The 16721-nt window shown below is 55.7% G+C and overlaps 1 protein-coding gene across 12 annotated transcripts in view; it reads right to left on the minus strand.

Annotated features, from left to right (window-relative positions):
• Positions 1-9244: 9244 nt before the first annotated feature.
• RREB1 (ras responsive element binding protein 1) overlaps positions 9245-16721 on the minus strand; it is a 170772-nt gene continuing 163295 nt past the window's right edge. For all 12 annotated transcript variants that reach the window (XM_081145040.1, XM_081145039.1, XM_081145036.1 and 9 more), the window contains 2 exons: positions 13788-14606; positions 9245-12567 (listed from right to left, as the gene is read on the minus strand). In XM_081145040.1, coding sequence (XP_081001166.1) covers positions 12044-12567; positions 13788-14606 — 1343 coding nt within the window. In that variant the 3' untranslated portion in view covers positions 9245-12043. The remainder of the gene's footprint in view (positions 12568-13787; positions 14607-16721) is intronic.

The raw sequence follows: 16721 nt of genomic DNA on the forward strand, positions 1-16721 counted from the left end.
TGTCTGCGGGGCCAGGCTCCCCACCCTCCTTTCAGAGGAATGGAAAACTCACGTCAGAGACGCCATTCCAACACACTTGTCTTGCTCCTTTCCCCACCCAATTAAACAGACTTGCTCCCTGCGCTCTCCCAGGGAGACCCACGGAATGACACCTCCAAGAGCGAACCCTGATGTCAGCTGTGGACTCTGGGTGACCGTGACGTGTCTGTGTGGCTTTGTCCTTGTAGCAAATGCCCCACTCTGGTGGGTGTTGGTAATGGGGAGGCTGCGCAGCTTTGGGGGCAGGGCATATATGGGAAATTTCTGTATCTTCCTCCCGCTTATGCTGTGAACCTAAAACCGTCCTAAACAAATCAAGTCTTATAAAAAAGAAACAATACATAACAGGAAACACGGGCACCCCAACCAAGCCTGAACCCCCGGTCTCCATGGCCCAGCAGGCTGTGAAATTCAGTTTCAATGAAAAATTACTAAGTGTTTTCCTCTTTTTACTTTTGCTGCCCACATCGGCCTGGCTTTTGCTTTCACCCTCCTTTGGCGCCGCAGGGGCCCAGGTCTGACCGCCGGCCTGCAGGCCCCCAAGCTGCTGGACGGGCCTCGGGAGTGAGCAGAGTCCTGTGCTGTCCCCAGGAGCTCAGGACAGGGCCTGGTGTGGCGAAGATGGGTTGAAGGCAAACCCATCATTAACACGGCACGACTGAGCCTCACTAGTTCCCATCGTGAAACTAGGTACCATTTTCAGAAAAGCAGCAAATACCGCCGTGTGCAGGCCCAGGGACAGCAAATAAGATCTGGGCTTGAGGGCAGTGGGGGGACAGCAGCCCCCAGACAACAGCGGCCTGGCCTGAGACATGAGGGGGTGCTGGGCATTGGGGCGGGGCAATGGAAACACAGTTCTGGGTCGGGGCCTCTTTGGGCCTCAGAGAGAGGAGAACGGAGCCAGGCCACAGTGCCTGTGCAAGGTCACAGGGCCTAGTGCTCGGAGCTCAGTGCTCTGAGGAGCCATCTTCAAATCCTTTATGATTTTATCTTTGAACTGGTTTTGCGGGTGAAGTCTAGTGACACAGTGGAGTGTGCACCAGGGCTCGGGGCCTTGGCTCACCTGGGTCCTGCTCCCTCCACCTCCCAGCTGATGGGGTCTTGCCTGCCCGCTCCCACCCTTGCCTAGAGATCGCAGCTCCCTCGGCCCCGGTGGAGGCCTGAGGCCTAAGTGTGGGCGACCGAAAGGCCAGTGAGTGTGTCCCACATGCCAGGTTCCAGTGAAGCCCCAGGCACCTGTGGCCACAAGGATTCCCATGTCCAAAGGAATGTGGCCTTAAATAGCAAATAAAAAACATCACGGAGAGAGAGAGAGAGAGGTTGTTACTGGGGCTTAAATCAGGGCTCCACAGTTTCATTTTTCATGGGGTCCCTCAAAGGATGCAGCCTGCTCGGGGTCAGGGACAGCAGGTGCCAGAAGACAGGGTGGCCCAAAGTTCCAGAAGGCAAGGCAGGTGCCTTGCTTGCAGGACACCGTGCCAAGGTACACCTGAGGGGCAGGAGTCTAGGACAGTCTTTAACTTTCCTGGGCTTCAGAATTCTCTGAATTTCCTAAAAATTCAAATGGCTCAGCCCCACATCCTGAGATCTTGAATCAGTATGTCTGAAATTGAATTTTTAATAAGCAACCGGGGAATTCTTTTTAGTGGGTGGGTTACCTACACTGTGGCCGGGAGAAGAAACTGTTCTGGAGGTTTGGGCTCAGCAGACGCCTGGGGGCAGAGGTGAGCTGTTGCTGCAGAGCCCTGCCCACCGCCCAGTCCTGCCCCTAAGTTTGGATGTTGTTCGTTCTGCAGGAAAAGAGAGCTGGTGCAGTTGGGGGTGCACTGAGTGACCTTGGGAATATATGGATCTCTTCCACGTTTCGCAGAAGCAGGTGTTGGAGGTCATCCAAGGGGCTGACCACCAGCTGACCCTTGGGCAACCTGAGGTTCCAAACCCCCTCCCTCTCCTTGAAATGCATGTTCTGCCCACTGTCCCCACAGTGGGAGCCGTTTTGAAGGGTGCAGCCTTGAGAGAGTGAGGTGTTGAGACCATCTGGATGGTGCATGTGACTGAACCCTTCTAGGGCCTCTTTATAAACTTGCTAGATTCTGGCCGGTGGGTGCCAAGATCTGCGCATCCCGTGGCGCCCAAGACAAGCCTCGCATGTAAGTTCCTTGCTTATCACACCTGCCACCTACGCATCTGGGTGGCCTGCCTCTGTCCCTGGTCTCTCCTGGCCCTCTGAGTACAGGGGTCATTTCAGATCACGAGCACGGCCCTGGCTGGGTGGCTCAGTTGGTTGGAGTGTCCTCCCTACACCAAAGGGTTGCAGATTTGATCCCTGATAGAGGTGTGTACGGGAGGACACCTATCGATGTTTCTCTTTCTAAACATATCCTTCGGCAAGGATTATAAAAGAAAGGAGGGAAGGAAGGAAGGAAGGAAGGAAGGAAGGAAGGAAGGAAGGAAGGAAGGAAGGAAGGAAGGAAGGAAGGAGGGAAGGAGGGAAGGAGGGAAGGAGGGAAGGAGGGAAGGGAGGGAGGGAGGGAGGGAGGGAGGGAGGGAGGGAGGGAGGGAGGGAGGGAGGGAAGAATTAAGAAGAAAGAACAGCAGCATGTGCTCCTAGTTTTCTGTAACTGCCCTTTCAGTGGACACCACAGGCCACAGATGGGCCACACGAGCCATGCCTGGGTTTAGAATTGTCCTGGTGGGCAGTTCCATCCTAATAAGGCCACTCATTAGCTGGCAGATCATTTCAACTCTCCTCTCTGCTGTGAGGCGATACGGATATTTTCCTTCCCAGCTTACTGGACACGGGTAAAGACAAGACCCAACCGCCACAGGAAAACTCTGCGATGTGCAAAGTGCTGTAAGAACATGCCTGAGAGTGGGGAAGGAGACAGCGCTGGGCTTAAATAAAACGCTAATATTCAATGAATAAAAATAGTAGCTGAGCCCTGGCCAGTGCTGCTCAGTGGTTAGAGTGCCGGCCCGAGCACCGAAGGGTCCCGGGTTCAATTCCTGGTCTAGGGCAGGTACCTGGGTTGCAGGTTCGATCCCCAGCCCAGTCGGGGTGCGTGCGGGAGGCAACCAATCCATGGGTCTCTCTCACATCGAGGTTTCTCTCTCTCCCCCCCTTTCCACTCTGAAAATCAATGGGAAAGATATCCTCGGGAAAAGATTCACAACAAAAAAGTAGCAGGAGAGAAAAAAAAAAGCTGTTAAAAAATTGGATCTGAGAAGCAAGATGATGACTTTGGTCTTTATATTTTCCTGCAGCTCCCACATATTCTGAACCAAGAAGGCTTCCCTTTTATTTCAAAGGCCAGTGGAAGCTGCCGCAGGCCCGGGCGGAAGGCGTGCCCCGCGCTGGCCCCGCGGCCCGCGCTGACCCCGCGGCCGGGCCAGGTGCATCTCTCCACATTTGGCCGCCGCTTCCTTCCCCTGAAAGCAAATCGGGAATGGAGTGCCCGCTGGTTTCTTATTTAGGACATTGCCCCTGGCAACCTCGAATCGGAGGGCACTGTTTTGTTGTTGTTAAAGAGCAACCTTCAATTTTAAGTTTAAAATAAACCTAGCTGTCCTCCCCAGTTCCTGGCCCCTCGGGGCGTTGAGGATGGAAAGGGAGGGGCCCAGGGCCTTGGCACCAGGCGTGGGGCGCCCGCGGGCGGCCAGCAGCACAGTGGCGTCCTTCTTGCTTCTCGGTCCCTTCAAGGAGCCTTTGGAAGCCGCGAGCGGGCAGGGGTGCAGAAACGGTGGCGGAGACTGGAGACCTGGGGTGGCTGTGGTCAGGCAGTGGCCGGAGCAGCGGCTCAGAGCCCACACATTGCAAAGGCCGAGCTGGCTTCGCTCGCACTTCTCCTCCTAAGCTGGTTTCTCTCTTTTAAATGAGAACCTGCCCCTGTCTCTGCAGTGCCTGCAGGGCCATCTTCTTGGGGACCCGGCTCTGGGCTCTGGACCCCACTTCTCGCACGTCCGCCGCGGGCATGAATCCCCGGCAGCGCTGGCTCGCGGGTCTGGGCTGCCCCACCCCGTGCCCTGCCAGGCCCCCCGCCGGGAGCGGGCTGAGACGGGGCTTCCTAGGATGCTGCCCGGTGTGAGGGAGGAGCGGAGCTCAAGGCCCAAACGGGCCCTGGGCACCCTGCGGCTGGGGCTGGGCGCGGGCAGGTGACTGAAGCACAGAGCTAAAGGAGGGCGGCTGTTCCCTGGGACCTCCTTGCTTGCAGGGAGCATTTTGTCAGGCTGGGCGAGGTTGGGACCCCCCACTTCCCCAGCCCTGGGTGGGCGGTGGAGCAGGTGCCCCCGGGGCAGGTGGGAGCCTCCTGGAAGCCTCTCTTGGCCCACCCTTCTCCCTCCGTCAAACTGGCGAAGGCCAGGTGGGCCAAGGGGCCGGAGAAACCTGTGTCCTGAAGACCCTGGCTGACCTGGGATCCTGGGCACTGAGTGTGGTGCTGGCAGCAGGTCAGGCCCCCAGGCCCCCTCTGCAGAGCGCCCTTCCCTGCGTGTCGCCACCCCTCACCCAGCAGGGGCTCTGTCAGCAGGGAGGAGGGGGGCCTGAGGGCAGTGACTGGCGCTCAGTCATCTCCCAGGAGCTTCTCCTCAGGCTGTTCCCCCAGCATATGTGGGGTGAGTGTGTCCAGTGGAAGCTCTGCCTCCGGGGCAGCAAACGCGGCACTCTCATGGGGAGAGGTCCACAGAACAGTCTGAGAGATGCCACCACTCCCGCCATGCTCACTTGGCAGGTGCCGTCCAAGCGCCTTAAGTGCATTAACTTATCTGCTCTGCACGGCAATCCTGAGGCAGGCGCTGTTGTTACCGCCGCCTTAGAAATGGGGCAACTGAGGCACAAGGCCATTCATCAGGCATAAGAGGCAGAGCTGGGACTTGCACAGCAGCCAGCTTGCCTTGAGACCTGGCTCCTGGCCCTTTCTCTACCCGGCCAATGCAGGGCAGGTGGCCGGCTGTGCGTCGGCTGTGGCAGGGATGGGGTGCGCCTGGGTGAATCCCTTGCAGGCATGACCCTCGCCGGAGCTCCCACACACACATCAGGTTCTCAGTGTGCTGATTAAATTCTCCGTCTCTCAAACATGGGTTGATGTTCTCTCCACTTACATGAAGTTCCTTGAGGAGTGAAACTCTCAGAGACAGAGCAGAGCGGTGGGGCCAGGGGGCCAGGGAACAGGAGTTCGTGTTTAATGAGGACGGATTTTTAGCTTTATACGGTGATGGATGGATGGTGGTGATGATTGTACACCCGTGTGAACTGTACGCTGGAAAAGGCTAAGATGGTACATGTTGTGTTCTGCGTTTTAGCGCACACACAATATAAACATGTGCTGTTCTAACTGGAGACCAGCGGCAGGACAGAAGTGCTTCCTCCTTAACAGCTTCCGGGGGCAGAGGGGACAGTGATAAAAGGGCCTGCTTGGCCCTAAATCCTCAAGCACAGAGGTGCTGATGGTCACCTCACTGGTCAGGAGCACTGACCTTGGAGTCAAGCAAGTCAAGGTCAAGCCCAGTCCCACCTCTTGCTGGCCTTGGCTCCTTGGGCAGGGGCCAAATAAGAAAACGTGGAGAGAGTGATCGGCACAACCGGGCGACCGCTAAGCTGGTCTGCCTGCCGTCCGACTGGAAAAGGGCAATCGGAGGCCAAGGGCAGGGCCGTAAGTGTCCACTCAGCCCATCGAAGCTCATCTTGCTCAGGCAGAGCCACAGGCTGCAGCCAGGGAGTCGGAATCCTCGGGCTTTCCCTCCCCTCAGGCAGAGGACAAGGTGCCCCAGGCTTCCCTCCCACTGCCTCTGGTCCCTCCTGCATATTGCTGGGGAGTGGCCTGCTGGCGGCGACTGCGGTGTGCCCTGGAGCCTCTGCCGGGCTTGTGGCCTCCAGAGGCCAGTGGGTATCGAAAGGCGAGGGTGGTGGGCAAGCCCAGAAACCACACTGGGGGTGGTGGCTGTTTTTTGGGACCCACCAAGAGAGACTCCCATGTCCCCGGTCACAGGGACGTCAGCAGCCACAATGTGGGGCTCCTGTGGGGTGGACAGAAAGGACCAAGGATTTCTTCCTTTCTTTTCCTTGGCAACATATATCCTATCAAGGTTAATTCTCAGGAAGGAAGACCCCTCGTCCAGTGTGGCTCAGCTGATCGGGTGTTGTCCCTGGTTCCGTGCAGCAAAAGGTCACCAGTTCAATGCCGGGTTGTGGCACGTGCCTGGGTTGCAGGCTCGATTCCCAGTCAGGGGTGTGCAGGAGGCAGCTGATCATGTTTCTCACACAGATGTTTTTCTCTTCCTCTCCCTTCCTCTCTCTCTAAAATCAATAAAAACATCAAAAAAAAAGTTAATGCCAAACATCACACACACGTCAGAGCCTGTGTTCTGGGTGGACTCTGCAAGCTTTGGTTTCTCTGTAGCTCTCGTATCTGTCACGCACGCCTGTTGGCGCCCCTTGAAAATACACCCTCGACTCAACTTCTTCTCTGCCCCTTCACCCATCACTGCTCCAAGCCCCTGCCATCGCTTGCCTGCATTACTGTGGCTGCCTCTTGGTGGTCTCCCTGCATCGGCCCTTGTCCCCATCACCCCACCGTCACTACGCGGCCAGGTGCCCCTCCTCACCCTCACCTGTTATCACTCCACCCTTGCTCACCCCACTCCGGCCCTGTGGTTTCTGCGGGGCCCAACATGCTCCCAGGGTCTTTCTCTCCGGGGTTCTCCCAGGCATCTGGGTGGGTGACTTTCTCACTGCTTGTTGTCCCTTGGCCTTGCTGGTCATCCGGCCTGTCCCTCCCAGGCCCTGCCCCTCATGCCTCCTCCCCTCCTTGGACTTGCACTAACTGCGTCTTCCCCATCTAGTCAGTTTACTGCCTCCCACTGTTACAACCCAACTTCCACAGGAAAGAAATGTTCGGTTCCTTGCTGTATTTCTCCCTGCCTAGGACAGTGCCTGGCACAGTGCTGCCCAGCAGACGCTTTGGGGGGGATGCATGACCAAGGTTACCGGATGCTGGGCTGGAATAGACTGGAACACCCACAGCCGAGCTTTTACAGCTACAGAAGTAAAACTGATTTTCAAACACAAGCTCCCTCCATTTTCCCTCTCTAATCGGGGAATCAGCGTCACAGTGGAGAACACGGCTGAGGGAGGAGCGGCCTCCGGCCAGGGCAGTGTGGCTCCGAGAGGAAGGTTCCCTGCATGACTGCGATTCTCTCATAGAGGAGAAAACTAAACCCAATCTTTTAACCTAATAAATGCATTCTTTTTAATGATGGAGTTGATAAATAAGTTCTGCAAAAAAAATGTCTCCACTCTGCACCTGCCTGACACCCTTCCTCTTTCAGTAAAACTGCCTGGGACACTGGACACAGCCTGAGACCTGGGTTTTCTCCATAGCTCAGGGTGTCAGCCAGCGGGAACCTGAGATGAACCCCTGGGAGAGGAGTGGGGTTGGAGGAGTGGAGGGGTTGGAGGACAGGGTTGGGGTTGGAGGAGAGGCTTGGGGTTGGAGGAGTGGAGGGGTTGGAGGACAGGGTTGGGGTTGGAGGAGTGGGGTTGGAGAGGCTTGGGGTTGGAGGAGAGGCTTAGGGTTGGAGGAGAGGGTTGGGGTTGGAGGAGAGGGTTGGGGTTGGAGGAGTGGAGGGGTTGGAGGACAGGGTTGGGGTTGGAGGAGAGGCTTGGGGTTGGAGGAGTGGAGGGGTTGGAGGACAGGGTTGGGGTTGGAGGAGTGGGGTTGGAGAGGCTTGGGGTTGGAGGAGTGGAGGGGTTGGAGGACAGGGTTGGGGTTGGAGGAGTGGGGTTGGAGAGGCTTGGGGTTGGAGGAGAGGCTTAGGGTTGGAGGAGAGGGTTGGGGTTGGAGGAGAGGCTTGGGGTTGGAGGACAGGGTTGGGGTTGGAGGAGGGGGTTGGGGTTGGAGGAGAGGCTTGGGGTTGGAGGAGGGGGTTGGGGTTGGAGGAGAGGCTTGGGGTTGGAGGAGAGGCTTGGGGTTGGAGGACAGGGTTGGGGTTGGAGGAGTGGGGTTGGAGAGGGTTGGGGTTGGAGGAGAGGAGTGAGGTTGGGGGATTGGGCACATTCCCCGAGGCCTCAGTCAGCTCACACCCAGAAGTGGGAGAGGCACCAGACCGATGGGTCTGCTCAACATCAGGTCTGCTGACAGGCAAAGAAATTCCATGTTCTCAGCGCCTACATGCGTTTCCCGAGGACCCCAGGCTGCGCGCAGTATGGCAGGCTTCGGCGGGGGGAGGGTGTTTCCCTCAGCTCTGTGCTCCCGAACTCCGGTCCTTTTCTATCGCACTCCCCTCCCCCTTCGCTCTTCACATGGACCAGGGACAGGCCAAGTTCCGTTAGGAAAATGATTCCACTCCTGTGGGCAGCTGGAAATGTTGCCCACTGGCGGCCAGCAGCACCCTCCCCGGTGAGTGGAGAGGTTGGGAGGCTTGTCTCTTGCGAGCTGCTTGTTTACGTGACAACCATCCCCGAGCTTTTAGGTTGTCTCCCTTAGCACAAGTGGGGACCCCTCACTGGCGTCTCGGCACAGCCCGTCCCGCGCTGGGCGGTGTGCGCGGTTCTGTGCGCAGTTGTGTGTGTGGGGGGGCAGCAGGGCCCCGGCAGGGAAGCCTCCAGGCCCAGAGAGCACCGCAGCCCTGGTCCCGCTGCGAGCTGGCGCTCAGGACCCTAGCGCTGAAGCATCGCCGCAGTTCGCTTCCCTGGAGCCCAGATCCTTGAATTGTTGTCTGAGAACCACTCCTGGCTGAGAACGCTCAGGACCCTGTGTCCTCGCTGCTTCAACGACAGACCTTCGGGATGTGTGCTCAGACGGCTCTGTCCTTGAGCCCTGGGCTGGCCCCTCCCTTGAACTATGGGGGTCCTCCCCCACCCAGGGGCCACTCTATCCGTTGTAACTGGCAAGAAAAGGAAAAGGCAACGTGCACTTCTCAGGAGCTGCTACCCAGAAAACAGAATTCCTGGCTTCAGCTGTCACTAAACCGTGGGGCCGGCCCCTGGCCCCGGGAGGGACCACCTGTGCATGGGATTAAGTCACCACCACAGCCGCTTGTCCTGACTCTCCACTCTCTCACCCCAGGCGGCCCCACAACTGCAGCTGAGCCCAAGGGCCACCGGGTGACGGCGCCTTCAGGGTCCCACGGATGCCGGTGCTGCCGGGAAGCAGGACACACGGACGGGATTACAGCAAATCACAGGACAACTGTGTGACGAGCAATCTGCCGTTTTTAAAATATAACATTTATTGCTTAGATGGTTTGATACAGAACAGCTTTTCTTCTCATTTGAATTTGGAAGTATTATACAACCGAGTACAAAGAGGGACGAAAGTACCAAAACTAATCTTGTGATTCTGTTCATGTGGCATAAACCAGTTTTGTACATAACCTGTAGCAGCAGTTTTTAAGTTCCCTTTAGAAAAATATGAACTCTACACATTTATTATTGTTTCCTGTTTAATGCACGGGCTGAAATCACCGGGATCAACTTCCTTCTTGAAGAAAAGACAGGAGAGGAAAGAGGCGAACAGAGTGTTGAAGGGGCGGCGAAAACCATCCGACTGCCACGTAGCCCCCGGGCGCTCGGGGAGCAGCTCCCCGGGTTTTCTGTTTTGTTTTCACAGCCAGGAGTTTCATGTAGTGATTGAATCTCAGCATTGTGTCCACAAATCAAAGAGAAAAACTTGCACCTCAAAAAAACTTTTTAGAAGATCCTTATATATATATTTTTTGTAAAAGCCCTGAGAGGAGAAAGAATCAAACAAAATGTATAGAAACAAATTAGCGGGACATGCAGACTAAGCTACGATTCACCCAGAGTTTAAACAAATCACAAATTTCACAGTTTAATATTGGGGGGGGCAGAACAAACAAATAATACATTTCTCAACCTCACTAATAAAATGTGGCAAGACCTTACCGACTACGGGGCGGAGGGAGGCTAAATAAAGCTTTAAATCAATAGTGATCGCGGCGAGCTGCGTCTCGCTGCAGCGTAGTTACGTCACGGCCTCTCCACAAAGGGGGCAGCTTTCGTGTGGAGAGTTGCAAAGAAAAAGAAAACGCGAGAAACCCCAAATAACAGCAACAACGAAAACAACAACAATCGTCATAAAAAAGGAAGGGATGCATGAACTGGCTTTAACTGAGCGGATCACACCTGGTTCAAAGTGATACGGGGACGGCTGGTTCTGACGTGCATTCGCCTGGAGTAAACGAAACTCCATTCTGAAGCTAGTTCATGCATCCCCAATACAGTTAAAAATTATATATACCTCAACTTTTTTCCTTTCACATGCAAAGACATCGCTTTCCGTTATTTCAAGAATATATATCTTCCTTTGAAGTCTGGGTAGTTGGGTTTTGGCCACCAGAAACTGGACAGGAGGGGTCTGTGTGCCTGTCTGCACACTTACACTGAGGGGGAGGAGGGGCCGGGGAGGGCGGCAGGCGTAGGGGCTCCCCCAGGGCAAGGCATGAGGATCTGAGTGGTGGAGCAGCAGGAGGCCCGGCGGCACTGGGCCCTGGGCGTCCTAGAGGTCCCAGCGGAAGGACAGGATGCTGAGCCCGAGCTCAGCTACAGTAGGATATATTTCTTTTCACTGCTGGCGTCTACAGTGAGGGAAGTCTATTGCCTGCATAGTATGCTCACCAACACCCCCCCCCCCAAAAAAACAAACAAACAAACAAAAAACACCCTGCCTTTTGGTACCCAGAGGTTCAGGTTATTTCAGAAACTAGGAACAACACATTTATCTTCAAGCACCAATCCCAAATCGCAGGAAGGTAAATAGAAATCTACTTCTCCTTTGCAATCTTGCATGTGCAGTTTTATTACCAGTAGTAGTATTTCCTCACTTTGCAAATGACAGTAGCACACGCGGGTAAGGCTTGGGCTGGGTTTGGCAGGAGACCGGTGGGTGGCCGGTCTCCTCTCTGCCCGGCTTCCTCAAGAGCCCTGGGCGCACGCACCCTCTCCCCCTCTGAGCTGCTCCTCGGCCGGCCGTGTGCGGGGGGACCCTGCTGGATTCTGCAGTCACGGAAGAAAGGCTTGTCTAAGTACAGTAGAAGAGCTCCCACCCAGGGGCGGCAAGGAAAGCTGCGGGCAGACGCTTACACGAGGACCCGGGGGGACCCGGGTCTCCAGGACAAATATTGCCCATTTGTTTCTGCTTACTGCAGAGACCAGCAAACTGATGAGCTAAAAAAAAAATAATAATAATATTAATAATATATATACCGAAAGGGGGGAAATCAGACACATGACATCTGTGCATGTTCTCCATAGATTAAGTTGCCAGGGTAACTCTTCTCTCTAAGTTAAGAAAAAACGTCTTGAAACTTGAATAGGAACAGCATGTCTAATGCTGAGAGTGGAAACACGTATGAGGTCGAAGCTGGAATCTGTCCTGGTTTTGGCTTGAACCAAATTGGAAAACTCCATCCACCACATCCTGCAACATCGAGGACCAAATTACAGCTCCGCCATATAGCAGACCAAAAAAAAAGAGAGAGAAAGAAAAAGGTCTATCAGAAATGAGCATCTCATCCATATTTCCTCTGGTAAATTTACATGAAATTCACATCATTTTCTTCCAGTTATTGGCTATGGGTATCCAAGGGCATGTTTTTTCTTCTGTTTCCAGCTCACAAAAAGTACGTCACTATCACAGATTCGCAAGAACAAGCTCACACACACCAACACAGAAGGCAACGTTAATGCTTAAATGAAAAGGTCCTCTCCAAATAATTCATTAAAATATTTGCTTTGTTTTTAAAAAGTCTTTTTGGGACAACACAACACCCAGGACGACACTGAAGGACCGGTAAGTAGTTAAGGCACTCGAATCGTCCGCGCTGGTCTCCTGCACGGGCAGGTAAGGCTGTGGCATGGAGAGATGGCCCCCTCCTCCTCGACGCGCACTCTCCAGCAGCTGAAGGGCACTGAGGAAGCCTCGCGAAACATAGATTCAGGACACTTTGCTCTGCTGGCTTTCATCTGTGTGCTGGGGGAGAGGAGCCGTCATTCCATCCCCAGCAGCGGCGAGGCACCGTCGGCGGCGGACAGGATGGGGTGAGCGGGCCTCTTGCCGTTCAGCTCCAGCAGGTCTTGCGTGAGGGCCACCGGGCTCTCCGGATCATGGTCACCCTGAGGTGCTTGCTCCTTGGGGCTGCCCATGGGAGCGGTCTTGGGAGCACTCCTGCCGGCTTCAGCCTGCCCGGCACCAGCCGTCCGACCTGCAGCCCTGTCCTCCCTGCGGCCGACGTCCTTGGCCAGGCTCTCCTTCCGGCTCCGGGTGACAGCCACATGGTTGCTGGCCAACAGAGCTGAATCGGCCTCATTCTCTGAGACGGGGTTGTTGCCGCTGTGGATGGACTCGCTCTCACTATCCTCCTCGCCCCGCTCGTCCTTGTCGCTGTCCTTCCCGCTGTCCTTCCCGTGATGTTTGGCATGCCTGGCTTTCTGGTGGACACGCTGATGGCGAACCAGGCTGTGCTTCAAGGTGAAGGTTCGCTCGCAGGTCTGACATTTGTACGGCCTTTCTCCTGAGCAGTGAGGGAGAGAAATGATGTCTGTTAATGGTAGAGCACCAGGAGCCACCTCTCAGCTCCACACAAAAGCAGCCAGGAAAGGCGAGAGGCGTGGTGGCAGGGCCAGGACTCCCTCCTTCACAGGGAAACCTTTTGTCTGAACTGGCAAAACAGGGAAGCAGAAATGCCAGGGGCCAGCCACGGTTTCTCTCTCCTTTCATCTCTCAACCCAAGTTTTTCACACACTGATCCAGGAACCAGAATCTCATGGGAGGACAGCAGCAGTGTCCTTCCCACAGAGACAGGCACCGTTTCTGAGGGCCCTGCGGGCAATGGCACCTCCTAGGTCAAAGGCACGAGACACACTGTGTTCTGATATGAAGCAGCTGGGGCTTCCCTCTGGCTCACAAACACGGGTCTGTGAGCAGCTGAGCCCACCACCTGCCAGGAGCCCAAGAGTATCTCTCTGTTGGGAGCCAGTCCCGGAGCCCCCCAAATCCCTCAGCCCAGAGCAGAGCTGGTTGCCTGAGGTGGGGCAGTGTGTGGGGAGCAGGACTGTGCACCCTGCTGGCTGGGAGGTAGGAGGAAAGCCAAGACCAAGACCAGGGCCTGGGTTGTTTTGCAGGAGGTGGGGGGTGACATGCTTGCATCTTTTGGCTTCATGAGTGTATCCAGGTCGCCTTTGTTCTACTAAACAATAGCCTCTGCTGTGGGGCAGCTGGTGAGTTCCAGGAGTAAAGACCTGTGCAGCAACCAAGAGAGGAGAATCCCCCCACTCCCGTGGTGTGCCAACCTCCCACCTGAAGGCTAATAATAAGACAAACCCAGGTGCCTCCAAACAGACCACTGTCCCTACTGTCTGCCCCCAGGCTACAACCTGCAAATGTCCAGCAACACATCCTCCTGGATGCTTATGAGAGCACAGCCACCACCCCTGTTCCAGAGACAGAAGACTGAGGCTCAGAGGGACTATCAAGGTGTTCCCAAGGACAGCCCTGCCGAGGGTCACCCCACTGCCTCCCTGCAGTAGCCTGTACATTCAGGGGCTAAGAGAACAGCCTGTTCAATTCCTAGTTTAAGGGCTTAACACGGACACGCACAAGCTGTCCATCCTCTGCTGCTGCTGCTGGTGCGGTTCTGTTACTGCTTCTTCCTGACTCAGGCAGCCCCTCAGCAGGCCTGGGACCCGTCCTCCCTGAAAGAAGCCCCGGCGGCCGGGCCGGGCCTGCCCTTACCCGTGTGGGACCTCATGTGCCGGGTCAGGTCCTGCAGAGACCAGAACCTCTTGTTGCACACGGTGCAGACCTTCTTCCTCTTGTCCGCCTTGCTGGACACACTCCGGGAGGAGTCTGTCTTTGGCTTCTTGTCATCGTCACTCTTCTCGGAGGACTTCTTCTCGGCCGCGCCCTCCCCGTCGGAGGTACCCTCCGCCTCCTCGCTCTGTTTCTCTCCTGAGCCTTCTGACACGGCCTCCCCCTCGGCAGGGGGCTCGGGCTTCTCCTCTGGCTCCAGGGCAGCAGCAGCAGCGGGGACAGGCAGGGACCCCTCGGCCGCCCTCCTCTCGCCCTGGCCCTCCCGAGGAAGCGGGCTCTCCTCCCGGGGCACCTCGCGGCCATGGGCCTTCCTGTGGCGGCTCAGGGTGCCGACGAACTTGAAGCTCTTGCCGCAGACATCGCAGGTGTGCTTCTGGTCCTGCTGGGCCGAGCCCCCGCCGCCCACGGCATCGGCGTCGCCCTCGGCCAGCTTGAAGCCCATCAGCTTGCTGGCAAGGTTGAGGTCCAGGCTCTTGTTGCTGACCGCGTCGTCCTCCGGGCCGTCTTCCTCTCCGTCCCTCCCCGCCACGTGCTTCTCCTCGGGCTCCGGGCTCTCCGCCTCTCCCCGCTCCTCCCCATCCACGGGCTCGGCTGCTCCCCGAGTCAGCTCCTCCACAGGGGCCTCTTCTTTGACCTGGTCAGGCTCAGGGGCCCCCTCTGACCACGGATGCTCTCTCTCCCGAGAGGTGAGGTCCAGCACTTCGCCCCCCGCGGCCGAGATCTCTGCGTCTGACTGGCTGTCTGTGGGAGCAAGCACAGGGCACGGGTTGAGACCAAAGGCCACCTTGCGTGCCCCTTCCAAGGGCTCTGTCGTGAATCTCAGCTGGACCCGCCCCGGATTATGACCCCTTACATCCATCCTCGAGGGCCCAAATGAATCTGGGGTTAACTTATAGAAGGCAGAAAGAGCCTCCACATACACACAGGTGGGGGCCACAGGCTGGCTGCGCCTCGGAGCCCCTGCCCTCCCCTCTTCTGCCCACCGGTGGCGCCCAGCGTCCCCCCTGCCACACACAGCGATGCTCAGGCCCCAGGGAGGTGTGAGCGACGGAGGGCAGACAGACAGAAGGAATGGAGAGGGGAGAGGTGGTGCATTCCAGAGATTCACAGCGCTAGGGAGGGTGAAGCTGAGCTGTAAAAGTTATTGTTGAGTGCAGAGATCATACAAACATGCAACATACACGGGAACCACCCCAAACATGGTGTCTGATGACAAAATGGCCCCAAACACCCACTATGTGCTACAGTCACGCTCTAGCCTGATGCCCACTTTCCGGGGGAGCTCCAAGGCGAAAGGAGACATGCACACCCGGGGGGCTCCCTGGCTGCTGCCAGGACCCACGTGGGGAGTGGAAGCGCTTCCTGTCTCTCGGTCTGTTCCTACTTGTCCACTCTCCATAGCAAAACCAGATGCGGACGGTCCATCAGTTTTTAAGACCTTCTCGAGGGATGGCCCTGTGGCAACACTGACGACACCACACCCACGGTAGTAGTTATCGCAGTCTCCTCCTCCTCCGTGTTCACCAAGGGCTTAATGACCTTTACACTGTGTGCCGTGACAGTGAAGCTGTCTGCTGAGGCCTACTGCTTACTACAGTCCCAACAGCCAATTGGGCTGATGAAACTCACTGTTTCACAGCACATACATGAGATGTGCCCCCTCACAGGAGCCCTAAGCACACAGTATGTGAGCCAGCAGACTCAAGCACCTCACCGGGACCCGTGCTTGATGTGGCTACATGTACAGTGTCTCCCCGCACCCATCACTCTGAGCCACAGGTTTGAGCCTCTGCCACTGAAGCGGTCCTGGGGCCGGGGGTACAGGAGCTGACGCCGCCCCTCCCGCGGTGCCACCTGCCGGGGGCCTTTGGTTTTCCTACCAGTGTCCGCACGGCACGTCCCCTTACATCACTTCATTGGTTTTATTCTGCCTGTACCTTGGCAGCCACTGTTTGGGTATCTCAAGAGGCTTCAGAAGGAAAACAACTAATTGTGGCGTGATTGTAAAATTTCTGACAATGATTTTTGAAAATTATTCACCAGTTTAAAGATGAATCCTGAGCTAAGCACCCCAATATTGAGCCACATTCTAAACATAAGCCAGGTGCTAATTTTCTTCAATCATTCCAATAGGGGGCGTCTAGTAAATGGATTTTGGTATAAACTCTGCAATAAAAAAATATAAAACGCTCAGTTTCTTATTTGTTGGCTTTGTGGTAGCTACATTTTTAAAAAGAGGCTTAATCTCTGGTTACTTCCTATTTGCCCCAGTACATTAGGTTCTCTTAAGTATTAAGTTTTTTCACCAAAGAACATGGATTATTTTAAAGTTTAACTGTAGAATATATTAAGATGAACGTGGGGAAAAAAATCATAATGAATTCTGAAACCAAACTCAAGTCAATATACTAAGATCAGATCGTCCTCACTCCGGGGCCCTTCTCCTCTGTGTGACCCCAAAGTCAACCAAAGGCCAACTCCCTTCCTCTGGTGAACAAAGGCCACTTGGCTGTGTGCTACCAAACTTCCACCAGGGGGAGCGGGTCAGCAGGACAGCCCAGCCCCGCGCGGTCCAAGCAACCCAACTGATTTTTATTAGTGATTCTTGGGAACAGGCTTAACCTCTTCCCGTCACCTCATGAATTTCCAGCTTAGAACAGCAGGTCCTTTTTTGATCCCTGCCCTCCTCAGCCACCCACATGTCCAAAGACAGGTAGCTGATGACTTTTTATAAGCAATGCTACCCACCTTAATGCCTTAATTCTCGGTCCTCAACATGTGTGATGCTAAATCTAGAAAACTGCTAAAGGAAGCAGACAGAATCCCGATGGCACTACCTCCTACGGGAAAGTGGAG

This window comes from Miniopterus schreibersii (genome assembly GCF_964146895.1).
Source record: "Miniopterus schreibersii genome assembly, chromosome: 8".
Taxonomy (NCBI): Eukaryota; Metazoa; Chordata; class Mammalia; order Chiroptera; family Miniopteridae; genus Miniopterus; species Miniopterus schreibersii.